Raw genomic sequence first — 23,269 nt, forward strand, 5'->3', positions numbered from 1 at the left:
GCACAGAGCCCGACGCGGGGCTCGAACCCACCCGCAAACCGCGTGATAATGACCTGAGTTGAAGTCGGATTTCAGAGTTGTGAGTTCAGGCCCTGCATTGGGCTCCATTCTGGGCATGAAGCCTACTTTAAAAAAAAAAAAAAAAAGGAAGAAGACGGTTAAGTAGGTGATGTGCCCATGGGGCACCCTTTGCACCAAGCACATAGTGGATGCTTTTCCCACAATCAGGTAATCAAGCTAAGGTACTCTGTCATGGAGAGACTCAGGGGAGGTAGGTAAGCAGTTAACAGGCTCTCTGGGCAGGGGCTGTGGAATCTGCCAGACCAGCAGGCAAGGTACAGGCTGCTGCTGTCTCCACATCCCCGTGCATTCACACCCATCCTCGCTGTGAACTAACCCTTTGTGGGCCTGGAAGAAGTTTAACAATCTTAAAATCTTAAAATCCTTTGATATTTTTTTCTTTGGCTTTTAAGTTGTTAGCATCCACGGCCTCTCAGCTTTGTATTGCCAGATGTGCGTTATCGTCTAGAATCAGTTTTGCTTCCGTGTTAACTATCGTATGGTATGTCCTTAGCTCCTCAGTGGAGAGGGGAGGGCTCACGTACTGTGACTGTCCTCAGGACAACTTGCTTGTATGCTTTACCGCTGGGTGATTTCTATTTTAACATGCCCTTGGGCCGGGAAATAAATGATGAATACTGGGTTGCCTCTGTGTCTCGAGTGGTTCTAACACTGCAAACAGTTTTGAAACTCAGTACATGAAGCATCATTCATTATTTGCAAACAAAGGCTTAATGTACAGGAAATAAGAGAGCCGTCAACATTTTGACTGCCTTTCTGGGTCAGTCTTGTGGTTGATGCTGCTCTTAAGCGTGTACCGATCTTTAACTGACGTTATTTTTCAATCCAGAATTTACTGTTACTTGGAGCCACGGCCATAGAAGATCGCCTTCAGGCAGGTGTTCCAGAAACCATAGCGACTCTATTGAAGGCAGAAATTAAAATATGGGTGTTGACAGGAGACAAACAAGAAACCGCAATTAATATAGGTAAATGCATTTTAAAATTTCCTGATGCTGGTTTTGTATTGTTTTTAAAGTGTCTTGTAGAAGTGCCTAGGGCTTCCTCAAAGGCATTGACAGGTGATGTTTTAAGGCCAAGGGAAGTTTACCTAAATCAAATGAAGATGCTCTTGCGAGCATTATCTGCTGTAATAAACACTGAAACTCCATCTCCCTGAAATGTAGAACATAGAATTCTGTAGAATATAGAATTCAAGTTGTGAAAACTTTTTTTTCTTATCACTTTCTTCACAAAGTTTTAGCCTGAGGCTAAGATGTTTTCACTGAGTTTATTTATTTAATTATTATTTTTTGAGAGGCAGAGTGAAAGTTGGGGGGGGGGGCAGAGAGAGAGGGAGACACAGAATCGGAAGCAGGCTCCAGGCTCTGAGCTGTCAGCACAGAGCCCGACGCGGGGCTCGAACTCACGAACCATGGGATCATGACCTGAGCCGAAGTTGGATGCCCAACCGACGGGGCCACCCAATCCCTCACTGAGTTTAATATGCATTATGATTTTGGATAATTACGACCACTGGGATGATTTTACCAACCGATGGATTTTCTAAGAGCGCTGTGTCTGTCTTTCCCTTCCCTGCCTGGGTGGGTAACCTCTTTGCTTGCTAAACATCACAGAAAGGAAAATTGAAGAAAGGGAATTTTAAGTCCACATAACTTCATTTATGTTAAAGAGGCGCATTTTGAGTTTGGAAGGAGTTGAAATGACTCATTTTAGGAGGTCTCCTTTCGATCGCTTAAGTTCCCTTGAAGTCCTCTGCCACTTCGAGTGTCATTATGTAGCACCAGCCCAGGTGCGCATGTGATCAAATGAGTATGTGAGACCACGTGACTTATAACGTCTTTATGGAAACAGACTCTGGGTTACAGCTGACTTCGGAAAGGAACATACTGGAACATCCAGGTTTAGGTTACTGTTACCCTGTTTGGAGCGGTCGCCTTGGAATGTTATCAACTGAATCCCATGGTGGCCCTTTCCTTAAACCTTCTGTTTTGAATCAACTCTCCCAGATAACCACAGTTGTAGTCAGTACTTACCCTTTGAAGTGATTTTTTTTTTTTTTTTTTATAGGCAGGAGTCATTTAATCATTTCTTAGCAAGGTTGTGACTAATCAAATGCAATTTGGGCCCCCACACCACCGAAATTAAAGTCCCAGGCGAGTGACAGGTGATTCATAACCATCTCTGAAGCTTCAGGTATAGACATTACCTATTGATTTGTGTTAGTTGTCCGTCAGATGCGTGTTTCTGGACAAAAGTAGGATGATATTTCTGTGCAGATCCCTCACTATCACTAGAAAATAAAATTCTGTAGCTTGTAGCCCTTTGGTGATGTCAACATTTTTTAAAAAGAAGGTAAACGTGCTTTTGGGATAATGTCCCTCTCTCTCTATATGTACGTGTTGTCCCTTCAGGTATGATTTCCCATAAAATTTGGGTTAAAATACCTGCTGCTATGTGGTTCCTTTTGTTCATATAGGGCACATAAAGTTGACTGCTGCCCCCAAATACTGAAAATTTAGGGGTGTGCTCTCTGCTCTCTTAGAGCAATATCAAAAGGTAGGTAAAATTGTACTACGGTGATAAGATCTGGAAAACAGAGGTTGAGTGTTCCTGCTGGACTAATGACCTTTTTATGCCCCTAGCCCCAGACGACTTCCTTAAGTGCTTTCTTGTGTTTGCTGTAAGAAGAGAGTGTGAGTGTGCTGGCCGGAAAAAGGCCACTGTCCCTCTCATGGCCTCTCTGCAAAATCACCCTGTCCTTAGGCAGCACCCACGTCCCTTCTCCTGCTTGTCCCTTTTGTCATACCTGAGCATATCAGGGTCTGGAGGAGTTTAGACTACATGCAAATGAAAGCAAAGGCTTAAAAGTCAACCCAGAAAAAAAAAAATGGATTGTAATTCCTAAAGGAAAGTTTGACTTGAAGGCTGTGAGGCTTGTCCGAGGCTTATGAGATAATTGAAAACCTATCTGAAGAGTTTGTAAAAATCATGGTGATAGTATTTTGTGCTTTTTTATCAAAGAGAGCGTAGCAACATTTGTAGCTTGGGGACCAGGAGTATTCACAGCCATTAGATATTTTAAAATTGATCTTTTCTTAGCAAATCCTCTACAGGACCACATGGAGATGATGCATCCTGTTCATAGATAAGCTGATGACTTTACCAAAGTCTTGTATTCTGGAGTTTTTTTTCTACTCACATATTTTTCTAGTGTGTCAGAATTCAAGCAGATCTTTGGTGTTACTAAGTATGCATCCAACAGCCGGGGAACTGATGTTCTTTGAAAGAGCTCTGAGTTACTTTTTCACTTTGCATTCAGAACTCACTGTTCTAGTGCAACAATGATTTCAGGAGTAGATTTCTTAGCACCCCTTACCCATTTAGCGCATCCCCCCTCCCACAACCCCTCCCTCCAGTAACCCTCAGTTCTCCATATTTATGAGTCTCTTCTGTTTTGTCCCCCTCTCTGTTTTTATATTATTTTTGTTTCCCTTCCCTTATGTTCATCTGTTTTGTCTCTTAAAGTCCTCATATGAGTGAAGTCATACGATTTTTGTCTTTCTCTAACTTCACTTAGCATAATACCCTCCGGTTCCATCCACTTAGTTGCAAATGGCAAGATGTCATTCTTTTTGATGGCCGAGTAACACTCCATTGTATATATACCACATCTTCTTTATCCATTCATAGATAAGCTGAATTTATCTTCTTTATCCATTCATCCCTCGATGGACATTTGGGCTCTTTCCATACTTTGGCTATTGTTGATAGTGCTGCTATAAACATGGGGGTGCACGTGTCCCTTCGAAACAGCACACCTGTATCCCTTGGATAAATGCCTAGTAGTGCCATTGCTGGGTCCTGGGGTAGTTCTATTTTTAGTTTTTTGAGGAACCTCCATACTGTTTTCCAGAGTGGCTGCACCAGCTCGCATTGCCACCAACATTGCAAAAGAGATCCTCTTTCTCCGCATCCTTGCCAACATCTGTCGTTGCCTGAGTTGTTAATGTCGGCCATTCTGACAGGTGTCAGGTGGTATCTCATTGTGGTTTTGATTTGTATTTCCCTGATGATGAGTGATGTGGAGCATTTTTTCATGTGTCGGTTGGCCACCTGGATGTCTTCCTTGGAGAAGTGTCTATTCATGTCTTTTGCCCATTTCTTCACTGGATTATTTGTTTTTTGGGTGTTGAGTTTGATAAGTTCTTTATAGATTTTGGATACTAACCCTTTATCTGATAGTCATTTGCAAATATCTTCTCCCATTCTGTTGGTTGCCTTTTAGTTTTGCTGAGTGTTTCCTTTGCTGTGCAGAAGCTTTTTATTTTGATGAGGTCCCAGTAGTTCATTTTTCCTTTTGTTGCCCTTGCCTCTGGAGACGTGTCGAGTAAGAAGTTGCTGCAGCCAAGATCAAAGAAGTTTTTGCCTGCTTTCTCCTCGAGGATGTTGATGGCTTCCTGTCTTACATTGAGGTCTTTCATCCATTTTGAGTTTATTTTTGGGTATGGTGTAAGAAAGTGGTCCAGGTTCATTCTTCTGCATGTCGCTGTCCAGTTTTCCCAGCACCACTTGCTGAAGAGACTGTCTTTATTCCATTGGCTATTCTTTCCTGCTTTGTCAAAGATTAGTTGGCCATACGTTTGTGGGTCCATTTCTGGGTTCTCTATTTTCATTGATCTGAGTGTCTGTTCTTGTGCCAGTACCACACTGTCTTGATGATTACAGCTTTGTAGTATAGGACAAGAGAGCAAATTAATGGAATATCTGCCCAGTGCCAGCGCTCTGCTAGGAGTGCCTTCTGAACACGGTCTTCAGTCTTTACATCTCAACGGTCTTCTGGCTCAAAGGGGAAGTTCAGTGTTTATGAAAGTTACGTTGTATTTAATGACCAAGCTAGGATGAGGTCTCAGGGCCCCTCAGTTCTGGTGCAGGGCTCATTTTACACGGATTCACATAGCTTTCTCTGAAATTTGAAGACTGGGGGAGAATGGTATAATATATCATCTGTTCCAGGAGGCACGTTGTTATTATATGGCAGTGTCCTGAAATTGGGATGTCTTACGATCGTTGACTCTTACGGTTTAGTAACATTTTCTTAGTGGTACGTAGAGTAAGCGTTCACCTTTGGAGATGACGCTAGGTGTTTGGGGTTGTTCGTTTTCTTCAGCATTTATCTGTCATACTCTAATACAGATTTCTAAAATGTAACTTTTAGTTCATACCTTGGAAATATTTAGTCAAATTAAATTCCAGGATATTTATGTCTCTGAGGAGCCAGTGAGTACTATATAGACAGTCATCTTGCCTGTGGGTTTTAGGTAGTTTGGAACTGGCATGGTGCCAGAATCCTGCTGCACCAGGCTTGAATTTGTGCTAACTAGCTATGTTTCAAGGAGTTGGCAATTTTCTTTTTTAGCTTAAGAACTTGGCATCCGTTAGTCTAAAGTGAAATTTCAGATGTAGCCTTTGTGAATTGTGTCATTTCCTTATTACCACTGGATATAACATCTATTCAATAGATGTGACGTCCTCAGAATCTGTGATTTTTTTTTTTTTTCTAATGGATATAGGATGAGTGAGAAAAAAAATCCTAGTGTGATTCCATTTTAAAGCCATTAGGCGGGAAAGAGCTTTCATTGTAAACTATTCCTAAGTTGTAATTCCACACCCTACTCCCCCACCCCTCATTTTTTACTCATCATTTAATGCTTCTGAGCCATGTCTTACAGTCTTGCAAGTTTAATTTTTAGAAAGTAAATATGGTGCCTGCTTATCCTATTATTGCCCGTTGCAAGGAAGACAGGTGTCTGTTTTCAGTGAAGCTGGGATGTTGTTTGGCGGTGATCTCAGTCTGAGTGTTTTTTTTTTTTCACAAAAAAGTCAGATATGTTATATCTTGATCACCTGCAGCTGGTGTTGTTGCCAGACGTTCCAGTACAGGCTTGGGGGACCCGCATTCCCTAATTGGGGCGCGAGTTCATCCTGAGCCAAAACAGAGTGAAATAGATGATAAAGTACTAACTGCACAGCACAGACATTAAGCATGACTGGTGTTACTAATAGTTACCGAGTGAACGTTGGCTATACTGCGCCAAATACTGTGCTGAGTCATTTGTGTCTGTTTTATATTTGAATCCCCTGAGACAGCCATCATTCCCCCTTTTAAAGATAGAACTGAGGCACAGAAATACCAAGCAACTTATTAGCCTACATCACAGAGGTGGGAAGATGCTGAAAATCTGAGCATGGACCTGTGATACTTGATATTTACTTCCCAGAAGGAAAAATACCTGAGCCAAAAAAGAGAAAGGAAGGCTTCGTGGTTTCCAACTTGAGCCTTCAAGGGTTAAAAAAAAAAAAAAAGTCTGAGCATAGAATGGGTCAGGATGGCCCAGTCTGTGAGGCGAGGCTGAGGTCCTGTGCTCTTACGTGGAGTAGCCTTTTCCTGAGAAGGATCTGGAGGGAAAAGTGCCCAGGTGTGTGGTTTTGGGGATGAGCCCTGGTTCTCTGGATGATGAAGGACTCTGAGCTTCGTTGGCCCCCTCTGGAATAGATTAGGAATATCCTCTTTCATCATCCATTCCTGATGTCTGGCAGTGCGTTTCATACATTTATACTCAAGTATTGGTCAGATTCTCTCTGAAAATAGTTAGGACCAACAACACACTTACTAAGGGTTTGGAACCAGCCTGAATTTCAGGGATGGGTAGGTTGATGAATCTGAGCCTAAGATCCATGGTTAGTAAGGATAAAGTGTACCTAACCCTCCCAGAAATGTCTCCAGAGAAATCTGGATTTAGGTGTCTTTGACGATGTGAGTTTATCTCAAAAAAAAAAAAAAAAAAAGGGACCGATTTCAGAATCTGAGAGATTTGGTTTGGTGATACTTCCTAGCGTGGATGATTATTTTCTTAAAATGCAGTCCTGCTCTAAGTACCATAGAGTCTGAAATATTTTGATTTCTTTGGATGCTGATTATACTCAGGTAGCAGAAAGACTAAACACTTTCGTAGCGTGCTGTTAATTTCAGCTGTAGTAAAAAGTAAAATCCCAGAGGTTCTCTTCCTAGTGATTTTATGGCCGTTTTGTTAGATTGCAAGATTAAAGAGCTAGACCTCAATTTACAAGTGCGGATTGACATTTCATACCTGGCCCTTCTCCAGGAGTTGATCTCATTTTATCCACAAACATTAGAAATCAAGCACGCCAAACTGGGGTTGACATAATTTAATTTGCCACATTAGCTAAGTCACAATTAACTGTGTTAGACTTCCATGTTCTGTCTAGTGCAGGTGTTTTGTGTGATAATTCTCTACGCAGAATCTCACTTCATTTTCTAAATTGAAAAAAAAAACGCGTTTCCAGAAACCTTGAGTTCTGTATATTTAAATTCGCAGAAGTGTCGGTGGCTTTATTTATTGCCCTGTTCCCTGAAACGGCTAGAAAAACATTTAAGAGTTTTTCCATAATATCTTTGTGCAGCTTCAGTTGTCAAGCGGCATTTTGCGTCGACTGAAAAATATAAAATAAATCAGCAAGTTAGGGCTTAAAAATTATAGCTCGCTTCTACAGCTGTTGTTCAAATCAAAATCCACCAGCAAATCCTTTTGCGTTAGTTATACTAAATTTGTAACAGTCTATGTTGCGTGACGTTACTGAAAGTCTCTGGGGTATACAGAAGGAGTGAGCCTACCATAGTGGGAAATAATTAAAGTTGCAACATCGCCTTTTGTAAATGAAAATAAAGTGTAGACCTCCCTTCTGAGCCTAATCTAAGAACTTCTAGGAAAGAAGAATACGTTTGTAAAATTTTAACGGTCAACAAAGACTTCACTTATGTCAATCCTATGAGGCAGGACTTTGAAAGGCATTCTGGGAAAGTCTGATTTTTACTCATCACTGCTGTTAAAATACAGACTTGAAGAAGTTTGAAAATGTGTAGAAAATTGTTAAATGTTTCCGCCTGCCCTCCCCCCCCCCCTTTTTTTTTTTGTCTTCTAGGTTAAACAGGTACTTGCCCATGTGGTCTTACGATTTTAGATTCTTCAGTTTGTTTTAGTTTTTAAAATGATGAGAAGTGGTTTTAACAAGTGAAATAATCTCGTTCCCTTGAGGTAACCATTGTTAACGGTCTGGACTATATCTTTATGGTATTGCTTTTAAAAAATATTCTTCTGAAATATCAAATATTCTTCTGAAATGACAAACGTTAGTGAAGGATATACTTTGTACGTTCCAAAATAAACATATTTATTGTCTCTTTCCTAAAAAGAAAAAAAAAAAAACCAAAAGGCTTTTCCTGGTCTTAATTTTTCTGGGTGTCTTAAAGTCTGTTTGGTGCCTTTTAATAGGGTTTCCTCCACATCAAAAAAAAAGCCCCGCTGAGTAGAATTGTCACATAAATGCAGTAGTTCTGGGACTGGCCCATTAGTTACATGCTTGTCTCCTTTTCCAGTTAAATATAGCATCTGTAGGAACGGATATTTTAGCTGTTCTGTGGAGAACAATCCAGGCTCCTCCTCGCTTCAGGAATAGCTCTGGTTAAGCCCCTTCCTTGAGATCGTCACCCAGGTACTGGCTCGAAGATTGTAATTCTCGTTGCCGATGATTGGTTTCCTGTCTCCGTAATCATCAATCCTTTATCTTTAGGTGCTGGGGGTGGGGGGAAAAACTTGCTGTGAGGGCCAATTTTCTAGGTGGGAGGATTCTTTCCTTGCCTTTTCTCAATGAGCTAGATTGCGACGAAGGTTGGTGAAAAGCGCCAGTTCTCTCAAGGGGCACTGAAGAGGGGGGACGGTATAGCCTGAAGAGAGTAGACTCCTGACAGACGTCTGGGTCCTAGGACCTGCTGGAGCTGCCTCCTTCCCACAGTGCCTGGATTTCAGGGGGCCGGGCTCTCCTCCTGGTCTGTGGGGTCACCGAGCATCTCCAGATGTTTGGCAGTAGACTGCAAAGCCTGAGTAGGGAAGTGGTTCAGAGAAAACCTGTTCACCTCCTGGGAGGAGAAGCCGAAGAGCCACTTGCTTAACCTATATAGAGAGAACTCTTTAAAAATAGGATGGAAACGATCGATAGGGATCAGTGTGGGAATACATACTTTTTTGTTTCAGGGGAATTTTCTTTTTTAAACTGCATTTGATTCTTGAAATGCACCTTGCTTTGAACTTGGGGGAGGAAGAGAGATTCCCCGGTTGTGTGATCGTAGTCCTTTGAAACCTGATGTGAGAATTACCTGCTTTGTTAAACAAACACACGAGGGCTCTTGATAGTACGGTAGGCTCCTTTATGCCGATTTGCAAGCACCGTTAACGTCCATGTGTCTCCCTAATGGTGCTGTTTTTTACGGATAATCCAAGGCTTATCCTGCCGTCCTCCAAAGATGAGGAAAACTCCACGGAAAATTGACAAATGTGTATTTTAGCCTTTGGTCACGGAAACCTTCCCAACCAGTTCTATCTCAGTGGTCTGCAAGAATCAAAATCTGCTCAAAGAACTCTCTTTTCCTGCTCCTCACGCTTGTGCAATTCTTCTGTGTTCCTCGACAGGCTTAAAATGGTGATAAGGAAGACCCAAGAAGGGAGGATGAGTTTACACAGCTATTGGAAAGTGATGAGTTCGTGGAAGGAATGATAAACTCCCTAATGTTGCTTCTTCCTCTTATTCTAGGATATTCCTGCCGGTTGGTGTCACAGAATATGGCCCTTATCCTATTGAAGGAGGATTCCCTGGATGTAAGTCGTTTTTCAAACGTTGTATGTGTCTTGTACCGTATTAAACTCTTCATGTATTTATCACTACTATAACTGATGAGGGTGTTTTTTTTTTTTTTTTTTTACTAAAAATTATAAAACTACTCTGTGTATTGTTATTTATGAACAGATGTCGTAATCTCTTATCTTTAAACACCAGAATAGTAAATTTGGAGCACTGCTTAAAGGTACTTCTCCTTTGTGCATGTAGAATTGTGCATTTACGATGTTGACGGGACCTGTTACGATTTACGTTAAGTGGGGACGGTCGACTCCAGGGTTACCAAGGAGACTTGCAGGATTTTCTTTCTAGCCCAAACTTTAACATAAAGATAATATTCAAGTGTCCAGAGTTGTTTGAATTTACATAGGAATAGGCTGCATTCCCCCAACATTCCAGTGCCACTAGCTCATGCAGAATTGAACAGCATGGTTCTCTGAGCATGTCATAGACCTGTACCCACCTGGGCGTGGCCTAAAGCTTCTGATGAGACCACGGGAACCGATCTGGGGCTAAACAGTGACCTGGGAAGTAGTTTGATATGAAGACATCAGCTGAACAACGAAATCCCATTTGTCAGGACTTGTAACAAGGGCTTGTTACTGCCTGGAACCCAGGGCCACCCTTCGGGCAGTGTATTTAAAGCCTCTTTTAGGAGCAGATGACAGGGTTAGTGAAAAGGATGAGATCTAGTACAGAGATGTTTATAGTCGGAGACCGGGGAGGCCGTGAATCCTACCGTGAAGGCCAACACACAGAGCGCCTCTTCAGGTGGCGAGTCCATGTGCCCGCGATGCTGTTCGATGGCTTGGGAGCTTCAGGATCGATCTCAGGGTGCCTCTTACCCTTGTTTGCGTCACTGCCTGCCAGAAGCCCAAACCTCCCGGGTCATCCCTCTGCTCCTGGACCCTAATTCTCCAGCTCTGGGGTAGTGAAGAACCTCCCTTCTACCCAGTGTTGGCTTCTCCCAAGCACCCCCATCCCACTTGCCTTTATTCTTGTCTATAGAACTTCTGATCACTAGAAATAATATATATTATTATTAATAAATATAATAAAAGTATATCAACTGTGACGAAACACATGTAGAATTCGCCATCTTAGACATTAAGTACACAGTTCAGTGGCATTCAATATGTTGTTGTGTCATCACCATCTGTCTCCAGAACTCTCTTCGTCTCACAAAATTAGAGCTCGGTCCCCCTAAAACAGCAGCTCCTCACTTCCTCCCCAGTGAGCCCCTGGCTCAACCACCATTCTGCTCTCTGTCTCTGAATTTGACTACCCTGGTATGTCCGCTAAGTGGAATCATACCATATTTGTCTTTTTGCGACTGGCTTATTTCACTTAGCATAATGTCCTCAACTCATCTATTTCATAGCCTGTGTCAGATGGTCCATCCCGTATGACTGGATGATATCCTGTTACATGTGTAGCTCATGTATGGCTTATCCATTTGTTTGTCAATGGCAACTTGGGTGGTTTCTGCCTCTGGGCTGTTGAGAGTGCTGCTTCTACGAACGTGAGCGTTCGACTATCTCTTAAAGACCCTTCAGTTATTTGGAGCATCGGCTCAGAGGTGGAGTTGCTGGATCATACGGTAGCCTTGTGTTGACTTTTTAAGGAACTGGCTCGCCGTTTCTGTGGCAGGTGCTCCGTTGCACATCCCCACCAGCGGTGAACGAGGGTTCCAGTGTCTCCACGTCCTCACCAACATGTGTCATTTTGTGGGGTTTTTTTTTTTTTGTAGTAGCCATCTTGGTGGGCACGAAGTGGTATCCCACTGTGATTTCGGTTTGATTTCCCTAAATGGTTAGTGATGTCGAACGTCTGATCGTGGGCTTCGTGGCCATTTGTAGATCGTCTTTGGAGAAATGTCTAGTCAGTCCTTTGCCTGTTGAAAAAATTGGATTTTTTGCTTTTTCATTTTTGTGAAACACTTTCTATTGGGTCTGGCTCGCTCGAGTCCCTGAAAATGTGAAAATATAAGGTTCATAGAGCTAAAAATCTGATTTTAAAAAAAATTTTTTTTTTTTTTAACGTTTATTTATTTTTGAGACAGAGAGAGACAGAGCATGAACGGGGGAGGGTCAGAGAGAGGGAGACACAGAATCCGAAACAGGCTCCAGGCTCTGAGCGGTCAGCGCAGAGCCCGACGCGGGGCTCGAACTCACGGATCGCGAGATCGTGACCTGGGCCGAAGTCGGCCGCTGAACCGACTGAGCCACCCAGGCACCCCAAAATCTAATTTTTTAAAAAAAACTGGTCATGTCAAAGACAATGCTTTTCACAGGTACTCTGTAAGTGTTTGAATGATTGGACCAACTTTTGATCATTTTCCAGTTACCGGCTAGAACTTGTGTTTAAAAGGTCATGCTGATGAGGCAGTGGCTATCTACCACATAGGTACCTCTGTCTGTCTGTGGATGGGCTGCATGCAAGGTGTCTTTAGGAGGGAATCGAAACTGAGGAGAACAGCTTGGTGGTAGAGAGGAGAGGGGAGAGCTGGTGCAGAGAGGGGGACTAGAACCGTGGGGGGAACCAACTAGCCTGTGAGGACACCCAGATGTCTATGCCAGGAGCTTACTTGTTGGCCGATGATCTTCGGGTTCCAAGGCATCCACGATCTTAAACCAAGCCTATTATGTGATGGTAACTCAGAAGTGAGCCTGTATTTTCCTTTTATGCCAAGTGTACTCAGGGACCCGAGAGATGGGCTTTGACTCTACCCGGCACTATGAGGCTCTAAGTACAAACTGGGAATTTTTTTTTTAAATGTTTACTTCTTTTTTGAGAGGGGGGGAAGGTGCAGAAAGGGAGGGGGGCAGAGGATCCAAAGCAGGCTCCACACTGACAGTAGAGAGCCTGATGCGGGCCTCCAAGTCACGCAGTGTGAGATCGTGACCTGAGCCAAAGTCGGGCGCTCCACCAACTGAGCCAGCCAGGCGCCCCCACATCGGGACTTTTGGTTGACCTAGATCATGGAGTGATTTGTGAGGCCAGACAGGTTTTGGGGGATGTGACTGGCTGCCCTTGGAAGCCTGTTAAGAATTCTTCTTTCTAACCAGTGTTGAACGTCTGGTTTTAGTGTAATGACTTCCACGTACTCGGTATCTGCTGAACAGAGGTACAATTTCTATGTATTTTTTTGTTCCATCCTCCAAGCCCAGGGGGTATTCCCTATTTTTGACTAGAGTCCTTGTTCCCTTCTCCCTCATTCTTTAGTTGGGTTGAAGGCATTCCTGTTCTCAAAATATTTCATTGGTAGGTGTGGAATAGGAGTCCTGGGGAAATAAATTAGGTGTGTACCAGATCCCTGTGGAGCTCCCAAGTTGAGCTTTTTAGGCTGCGGGGCTCTGAGGATGAAGCAGACCAGACAGGGACAAAGGAAGGGGCCCAAGAGTTAGAAGCATTGGGCCTAGGTCCCCTTACTTCGCCTCACATATAAGTGGGAGAGAATAGTGGGGATTACCTCAAAGGGCCAGATCTGGCATCCATCACTTTCACTTGACCGACAACTATGTCCGGGGTAGAACTCCAAATGCTTGTAAATGATCAGGATTTATCTCTCTGCTTTGACTTAGTCACCTGTTGCCAAAACAACATCTAAGCTCTGTAATACAGATGAGATCGGGGGTCTTTGAAACTGGGCCGGGAGGGTGGTGGATCATATGTACCCCAGGGGAGCACTAGACGATGATGCGTTAGGATGCCAGAAGAAAATGTGCTTTTTCTTTTTTTAAGTTTAAAAAAAAAAGTGCCGTGAAGTCAGCTTCATTGATGATCACATATAGGTTGGCACTGGCACACCCAATCCTATTTCAGGTGCCCTGGTTAGAAATGGGCCTGGGAGGGGGCGCCTGGGGGGCTCAGTCGGTTGAGCATCCGGCTTGGGCTCAGGTCATGATCTCATGGTCCGTGAGTTCGAGCCCCGCGTCGGGGTCTGTGCTGACAGCTCGGAGCCTGGGGCCTGTTTCAGATTCTGTGTCTCCCTCTTCCTCTGCCCCTCCCCTGCTCACGCTCTGACTCTGTCTTTCAATAGTAAATAAATGTTAAAAAAAAAAAAAAAAAAGGAAATGGGCCTGGGAGGAGTGGGTAGGAGGAGGGAGGCATGGAGTGCAAGGAAGAAGAGTGGACACTGGGGCAATCACTCTTTGGTTTGCGAAACATTGCCCTTTGCGTGTACTGGTTAAGTGGATTTGTGGGCCACGTTTAGTTTTGCGGAAACTGACTCTCCCAAGATACCAGCTTACGTGGATCCCTGTTTAAAACAAAACAAGGATTGGGGGTAACACCGGTGTCAGCAGAAGCCACACCGATATGGCATGCTAGTTCAGGCTTTTCTTCAGCTACTTGGATGAGTTGAGTCAGTTATCAGATCTCCCAAGTTAAACAAATTTCAGAATTACTCAGGAGGCCATTGTCATTAATCTTGAATCTTTTCAAAAACGTATATGGTGTCTTGAAATGTTAGCTGTGGTGACTAAAAAAACCCTCTCAGGATTCATGAGGCTTTTAAAACTGAGAATGAGGAGTATGAGAATAAAATTGTACAGTTTTATTAGCAGTGGATAAAAACATCTAATATTCAAGTTACTCTCCATATTTCACAAAACCGGCTAGCTATCGACTGAAGACATCCTTTGATACTTGACAAGAAGCGCCACGCCTTTGGGGGAGCATTTGCGCACCCTCCAGTAATACAGATAAAATAACACAGCCACAATTAAAACAAAGATGCACGGAAGACCTACAGAAAATCTTGCTGGGGTTTTCTGAGGAACAGGTAATTGAGCAAAGTGTGAGATGTAGGAGATTTGTTCCATATTTGGGTGAAAGTGTAGCTGTTTCTAAAATGGGTTAACTTACGGGGTGCCTGGGTGGCTCAGTCGGTTGAGGGTCCGACTTCAGCTCAGGTCATGATCTCACAGCTCGTGAGTTCGAGCCCCGTGTCAGGCTCTGTGCTGATAGCTCGGAGCCTGGAGCCTGCTTCGGATTCTGTGCCCCTCTCTCTCTCTCTGCCCCAACCCACTCACATTCTGTCTCTGTCTCAAAAATAAATAAACATTAAAAAATAAATAAAATGGGTTAACTTACATCCACACAGACACACAAATTCTAGCTTTGATTGAGCCGTCAAAGGAAAGATGTATTGGTAAGGATATATTCTGAGCAAAATATTATTTCTTTAACACAAGTTTTATGAAATGAGTATGTATCATCACTGATGGGATGGTCTCTTAGGAATGAAAGTGGAATCCTGTAAAATTCACTAGTGACCTCGGTGGCAGAGACTGCGTTTGCCAGCATCCTTCTGGCTGGATGGGACTCTGAGATTTCATTCTCACCGGCAGCATGTGAGCAGAAGTGAGATGGGAAATTTCTGCATTACCTGGTGAAAAGGAAATCCCTGGCCCTGGTGTCTTGGTTCTTTCCATTTTGTTGACTGCAAATGGCACCCGCTAGAGTCTCTTTGGAAGTGACTGTATTGAGGAAGCTCCATATCAAGGAAGGCAGAGTTATCTCACTGCTTCAGGTCCCTGGATGACTTTGAAGAGCAGAGAATCTGAAGATTGTGTGTGTGTGTGTGTGTGTGTGTGTGTGTGTGTGTGTGTGTGTGTGTGTGTGACAGAGAGAGAGAGAGAGAGAGAAAGTGAAAGTTACATAGTTTGAAATCTTGGATGGCGGGGAGATCTTTGGTTAGCCTCACCCTACTAATGAAACAGAACCTGGTACTTAAAGTAGCATCCGTACCTCAAGCATAGATATAGGGCTGTCCTCAGAGAGGAGGGTTTGCTTTGGTTGGCAAAGAGGAGGGGATGGGATTTGGAGGTCAAGGGACTTGGAGCCCTTCAGTTTGATACACTCGTCCCCACTGGAGTCTTTCAGATTGAGACATCTGTCTTAAGGTCCCATGTTTTCCCAGTCATTGCCCTGACTTCCACGGGAAGGGACCTAGTGAGTCTGTAACTACAGCCTGCATAGAATTCTACAACGTGAGCATTTTTATCATCCCCAAAAGTTTCCTCGTTGTCCCTTGGCAGGCAGCCCTCCTCATCCCTAGGCAACCGCAGACCTACTTTCTGTTAGGATAGAATTTCATATGAATGGAACCAAACAATAGGTTCTGTTATTGTCTGGCTTTTATTCAACACGGTAATTTTGATGTTCGTTAATGTCGCTGGTTGTATCAGCTGATTCCTTTTTATTGATGAGCAGTATTTCATTGTATGGATGCACCACAATTTATCCATTCTTCTGTTGGTGGACATTTCAGTGATTTCCAGCTAAAGGCTATTATGAATAAAGCTTCCGTGAGCACTTTTTGTACGGGTTTTGTGTGGACGCATGTTTTCATTTCTATCGGATAAGTCCCTAGGAGTGGAATTGTGGGGTCATAAAGAAATGTATATTTAGCTCTGTAAGAAACTGTCAGTTTCCATTTTATTTTACTACTAGTACTGAGAGTTTTCATTGCTCCCCATTTTTTTTTCAATATATGAAGTTTATTGTCAAATTGGTTACCATACAACACCCAGTGCTCATCCCAAAAGGTGCCCTCCTCAATACCCATCACCCACCTTCCCCTCCCTCCCACCCCCCATCAACCCTCAGTTTGTTCTCAGTTTTTAAGAATCTCTTATGCTTTGGCTCTCTTCCACTCTAACCTCTTTTTTTTTTTTTTTTTTTTTTTTTTTTTGGTGCATGGGTGTGAGGTAAAGATAGAAGTACAGTTTATATCCCATAGGGCTATCTAGTTTTTCCAGCACCATTTGTGAACAATACTATTATTTCCACATGGAATTACCTTGACTTGATCATATCTGTGACTCGATTTTTAGACCATCTATTTATTCCATTTATGTATACATCTTTCTTTATGCCCAGTTCCTCATTGTCTTATAGTACCTTTGTAACAAGTCTTGGATCCTCGAATCCTTTTTCAAGACTGTTTATTCTAGGACCTTTGGCATTCCTGTACACATTTGAGAGTCAGGTTGTCGACTCCCCCAAAAGCTTTGCAGGATTTTTATGGAGGTTGCGTTAAATATATAGAAAAATTGGGGCAATTTGACATTTTAATGGTATTGAGATTTCTAATCCACAACATGATATATCTCTTATTTACTTAGGTCTACTTTAATTTCTCTCAGCAGTATTTTGTAGGTTTTAATATATAGGGCTTGCATACATCAAATATTGTGGTTTTGTTTTCTAGCTGTAATTTAAGAATGATTTGGCTGTTCTCTTAGGCATTGATGTTTTCTTTTAGATCCTTTATTTATGATTTGTAAAATTTCTGGTAATTCCATTTCTTTGTCATTTCTGGGTCCAATTTCTCTTAGTTATAGGTCACTTTTCCTGTCATTTATTGTATGCTTTTTATTGTTAATATTATACTTAGTATCTGGAGTCTGTCATTTTTCTTTAAAGAGTATTGATTTTTGGCAGGCAGTTACTTGTTCACCTATAGTAGCCTTTACTCTAGAACTACTTTAGCTTTACTACTAAGATGCGACGTTAAGACTGCCACCTAAGACTGTAAATATTCACTTTAGTTTCTCTGCAGTGGATGGTTCGAACTTAAGTATCTCCCAGTATTGTATGAATGCTGGGAATTTTTCACCTTACGGGCCTGATAGTTCTTTTGTCTGTCTGTCTATCTGTCTATCCATCCGTCTATCCATCCGTCTATCCATCCATCCATCCATCATCTGATTATTTACATCATTTTAAAAATTATATTATTTTTTTATGTATAGGTTTTTTCCCGATATGGTCTCTCTCTGTACACATGCATAACTTAGTGTTTGGTCAGAGTCACAAGGGAACCCTTCTGGATTTCTCAAATTCTTTCTGTGTGTAGTTTCTCTTCATAATGCTACTTTGCAAATTCCAATGACCTAGAATTCTCCAGCTGTACCTCCAATCAGAAAGCCTCAGCTTTCTGGTTCATCTCATTCACTTGATCTCTTTCAGGGATCACAGTCCTTAGTTGCCTATTGTCCTGTGTCTAAAAACAGATGTTTCCTATCTTTGTTTCCAATTTTCTAGTTGTTTACAGGTCTGGTGCCTCCGTTACTTTATGATGCCTAGAAGCAGAGTTTGACAAATCCCACTTCTGCCTCTGTCAGACCATCTTTGATACATACTGATTTCAAGTGTAAAGGCCGGTACCACTTGGATTTTTCTTTTGTAATTGTTTGTTGCTCCTAGAGGTTGGCCAGTTGTCTCTGATTTTGGGAACTCTATGAAAATAGCTGGCTCAGGAGAAAAGCAGAGGGTTGATAGGACCTCCCGGTTCCAGGGAAGAAGCAGGAAGGAGGGTGGCTGGAAAAGCAGAGGAAGACCATCGTTGATGTTAATTTAAATAAATGTTTTGGTACTCTTTGTCATGGACAACTAGCATCTTTTTCCCCACTAGTGATGAGACCAACATCACTTCCTTGAAACCCAAGCAGGTGAAATAGTGAATCTCTGTTTCCCATCTTTGGACTGTTTGTTGGAACCACTTCTGGTACCAAATACAGGACTTGGCAGGCTTCAGTGCAGGAAATACAGACAGATCTGATCAGGAGATAAATACCCCACACATTATTTGAACAGAGTGATTTTAATGAAAAAAAAAAAGTTGTTAATCAGACAACTGAAAGTCTAAGAAGAGAACTCAGGGGCAAATAACAACCCTCAGAAAAATCTGAGCCCACGCTGTTGTTGCAAATAAAGTTTTGTTGAACATTCCCATTTATTTACACACTGCCCATGTGTGCTTTCATACTACGGTGGTAGGGTTGGTTAGAAATTCAGTTAGTGACTTTTGGCACACAAATCCTAGAATATTTACTATCTTGTCCTTTTTAGAACAGTTTGCCTGCTCTAAGGTACCTTGTAGTGGCAACTGAGGGAAGCAGGTACCGCTCATAGGCTGAGGGAACAAAAGGAAAAAGATTGGACTCATTAATACTTTTAAACTTCAAAGAGGGGATTCTCAAAGCTGATACTGGGATCTCTGAAGAGTGGGAGATGGCCGGCTGGTCCAGAGTGTCTGCATTTTGGGTAGAAGACAGTGAAGATAGTTTTTGCAAGTGTTGCAGAAATCTGAAAACTGGATTCATCTTCTGCTCTTGGGAGGAACTGAGCTGCCTGGGGTGGGGGGTGGGGGGGAGCAACTCACAAGGCAATTGCAAAGGGACCCGAAACCCACAGGAGACCAATGGGAAGGAGCAAGTTCCTTTTCCAAGGGCAGCTTCTCTCGTCCGTCTCTTGCGCCACCTACTGGCAGAGCCTAGCGCAGAGCCCTCTGGCGAATCAGGAGCGTGGTGCATAGAGTTCCTGTTCCAGGATCACAGACTACATGCGGAAAGGCAGTTTTGAGGCTAAGGGTTGTTAACTCGACAACTGGCACAGAAACTAATTGCAAGTATAAAGAAAGTTAAAACGGTAAATTACTGGAAAAGCTGAATGAGCAGAAGTCTGCATGTCCCAGGTAGGTAGGTAGCTTTCCGGTTCATGCATCTGCACGTTTATTCTCAAGGTCAGGGCACTGTTGTTGCTATCCCAGAAGATTTGAGAAAATCACTGCTGATCTTCTGGCTTCTCTACCCCTGTGAAGCTGGCACTAGGTGGTGGAATGTAGGATACTTCCTCTGCAGATAAAGGAATAGCTGTCTTCATTCTGTCTTCTAAATCTTAAGCAAAGGTGTCTTGTGGATGGAATCTATCCTGAATCCTGCTAATAAGGGAGTCTGGGAAATACTGTTTTTAGCTTTACAGTCCTTGCAGTATAGAGAAGAACATGGAAGAGAATGGGAATAGACGGTGAGAATCCATCAGTAAACTGTCTAGTACTGGCTAGTTCATAGGCAAGAAGCGGGAATCAGCACACAGAATGCTATAGGATCTCACGGATGTGGCCAGTTTTATAAAAAGCCTTTAACATACAGTAGATTTTTTTACTTTGTAATGACATGCAGAGTCACCGTGAACATATTGTGGACCACTGAGAAGTCTATTTTGTTTCTGTTGTTGTTCTCATGGCAAAGAACTTAACAGTTGTCAGACTTAATGGTGATGAAGAATAGAATAGTGGCTAAGGAAGCAGGCTTTGGAATGCTTGGCTGGGTTCAAATCCTGTTATCTGTGCTTAGAAAAGTCTTTGACCCACAGTGAATTCTCCTAGTGAGTCAGTTACTATTTTCTGTTTTTCTTTTACAAGAGTCCACTTTCCCAATTTCATCTTTTCTCTAATGACAGGTGTCTCCATGGTAAGTTATTTAAAATACATTTAATATATGTAAGCACATTCACATATTCATACCCACAGGCATACTGTCATTATTTGTTGCTTCAAGTCAAAGATGAGATTGCATTCTTTTCTTTATGGCTGATTAATATTCCTCTGTGTGTGTGTGTGTGTGTGTGTGTGAGAGAGAGAGAGAGAGAGAGAGAGTTGTGTGCACGCACGCGCTTCTGCGTGCATGGGCGTACCATATTTTCTTGATTCATTTATCTGTTGATGGATCTGGGTTGCTTCCATATCTTTGCTATATATTTCAGTAAATATGGGGTACGCATATCTTTTTGAATTAGTGTTTTTCTTTCCTTTGGGTAAATATCCAGTAGTGGAATTATTGGCTCATATGGTCATTCTGTTTTCACTTTTCTGAGGAATCTCCATATTGTTTTCTGCAGTGACCGCGCCAATTTACATTTACACCAACAGCGCCCAAGGGTTCCCCTTTGTCCACATCCTTACCAACACTTCTTGTCTTTTTGATACTAGCCATTCTGACTGGCATGAGGTGGTATCTCATTGTGATATTGATTTGCATTTCGCTGATGATCAGCGATGTCGAGCACCTTCTCACGTGTCTGTTGGCCATCTGTAAGTCAGTCACAGAGATGAAGAGTTTAGCGTAGAGGATATGGTTGTTAACGTTGTAATATTTGGGGACACCCAGTGACTACACTTATCACAGTGAGCACTAAGTAATATGTAGTATTGTTGAATCAGTGTTGTATATCTGAAACTAACACAGCATTGTATGTTAATTATACCTCAATAATAAATAAAAAAGAAGATGAAGGTGAGAGGATAATGGCTCTTTTTGGATGGAGAAAACACTTGAAAAGATACGTTTAGAAATGCTTGTATTGTTATGGGACTTCCAGCAGAAAATGTGGGTTGCATATCTTAAGCCATGGACTAAGCAGCCTCCAGAAACAAAAGCTCATGTGTGTTGAGTGCTTCTTCATGAGCGCCTGACACTTAGTGTGAGTTCTCGCTCTTAAACGTCCTAGAAATTCTTAAAGGTAATGAAGCTCTCCTCTTTTAAGGTTGGTGTTCAGATATTTAAAAAAAATTCCTCCCCATTTTTTTCCCCTGCCATCATGATAGTATTTACCTACTTGGTAGGATCCCCTTATAGCTGTATTTGTTCTTCAACATCTTTCCGTGGTGTACTAGAAATTTTGGTTGGGCAAGTTTTTTCCTGATTTTAGACACGTTCAATTAATAATTATTTTAATCCTTTAAAGGTATTGAACATATAAAGGACAGAGAGACTATCAAGTGTTATTGAGGAACATAAAGCAAGGTGAGGGGGACATGTCAGGCAGAAAGGGCAGAGGTGACTATGTTATGTAGGTTAGTTAGGGAAATTCTCTCTGATATGATGATACCTGAGCAGATGTGGATGATGAGAGCCCTGGGACTATCTGGACAGGGGACTGCACTTCTCACTTTGCCTGGAACAGTCTCCGTTTATACTGTTGTCCTGGCAAACCCTCATCATTCTATATCTGGGGGCCTAGTGTCCCAGGAAGGTGGTTTACCAAGTGCAAAGCCCCAAGGCCGATGCCTTCCTACTCTGTTGAGCCGCAAGTGGCTGCAGTGGAGAGGGAGAGGGAGTCCAAGAAAGAGCAGGGACTTCACCTTGTAGTTTTGTAGGTGGTTGTTATGACTTGTCTTTTATTCTGAGTGAGATGGGTGGTCACTGGTGGAATCTGAGCAGCAGGGATACACTGTGGTAGATGTAGATGTGATGGAGGTGAGAACAGAAGCAGCGGGCCCACTTGGCAGGCTATTGTACTAATCCGGGTACCAGGTGATTGGGCCAGTTGGATCCAAATGTCGGCCGTGTTGGTGATGGAAGGTGGTGAGATTCTGGGTGTAGCGTCTTTTCACAGTAAAGCTAACAGGATTTGCTGGTATATTGAATGTGGGATATAAGAAGGATAGGACTCCAAGGGCTTGGATCTGAGCAACTGGGAAGATTGAGTCGCCATTTCAGAGGTGAAGACCGCGAGAGGAGCAAGTATGGTTGGGGGAATTAGAAGTTGTTTTGGGGTGTGTTAGGTTGAGGTGGTGGTGAGAGATGGTTAGGCAGATGAACCTGTAAGTCTGAGATTCAGGGGACACGTCTAGGATGGAGAGAGATCCTTGGGAGTAGTAAGTGTACTATTTTAAACCATGAGACTTGATGGGGCGGTATATTTTAAACTATAGAGATGGCAAAGAGTTGAGAACTAGGCTCTAGAGGAGTTTCATTGTGTAATAGCTTAGGAGATGAGAGCCAGCAGAGGAGACCACGTGGGTGTGGCCATTAAAATAGGAAGAGAAACAAAAGTTTGGTATCCTGGAAACTTCATATAGAGGTTCAAGAAGGAGGAACAACTGTATTGGTCGCTGCTTTATGGATCCAGTAAGATGGGGTCTGAGAATTTGTTATTGGAATCAGCAATGTGGACGTCAACAGTGACCTTCCAAGAGTTGTTTGGAGTGGGGGGGTGTTGCGGAGATGAATGCCTGATTGGAGTGGATTCAAAGGACTGGGTGGAGGAGAAGAATGGGAGAAAAACTGTGTAGAGATTTCTGTGAGTTTTACTGAAACTTTCGACAGATCTTTGGTTAGTATGGTGACCTATTTCCTTATTCTGTTAAGCAAATTAATGGGTCACTTATTCTTCTATTAACATATCACAAATTGTGATTTTTAAAAACAAACTTGGTCAATAAAAGGAATATTAACATTTTCTGCTTGAGTGAAAGTGGTAGACATTTGTTTCAAATGGTCTTGGAATAACTGAATCGATCAGACCTTTAAATTTAACGTACCAAACTCTTTATCGTGTAACAGTCATGCTTTTATTTATGTTTTTCACAAAATACAGCTGGTAGTACTCGTCTGTTCTACTGTAGCTATGTCAAAAATCATTCCCATCCAAAATGGGCTTATTTATGGTCATCCATGTCGATGGAATCCAGCCTTGGTTGGGGGTGACTTTGAAGGCTTTGTCCACCTCGAGTGCTAATGGTATCCTTGGAAGCATCGAAAGCACAGAGAATAGGAAGGCATAACCTGTCAGGGAGCCTGATGGCTCTTACCACTGCTGGCTGTCTAGATGAAGATAATTGGTAATTGCGTGGTATATA

General features: G+C 42.5%; 1 protein-coding gene across 17 annotated transcripts in view; it reads left to right on the forward strand.

Moving 5' to 3' along the window:
• Nucleotides 1-23,269, forward strand: part of LOC102959813 (phospholipid-transporting ATPase IB) — a 609,397-nt gene that overhangs the window by 194,808 nt on the left and 391,320 nt on the right. For all 17 annotated transcript variants that reach the window (XM_042984757.1, XM_042985236.1, XM_042984810.1 and 14 more), the window contains exons 23-24: nt 911-1,049; nt 9,751-9,815. In XM_042984757.1, coding sequence (XP_042840691.1) covers nt 911-1,049; nt 9,751-9,815 — 204 coding nt within the window. The remainder of the gene's footprint in view (nt 1-910; nt 1,050-9,750; nt 9,816-23,269) is intronic.

The sequence above is a fragment of the Panthera tigris genome, chromosome A1 (genome assembly GCF_018350195.1).
Source record: "Panthera tigris isolate Pti1 chromosome A1, P.tigris_Pti1_mat1.1, whole genome shotgun sequence".
NCBI lineage: Eukaryota > Metazoa > Chordata > Mammalia > Carnivora > Felidae > Panthera > Panthera tigris.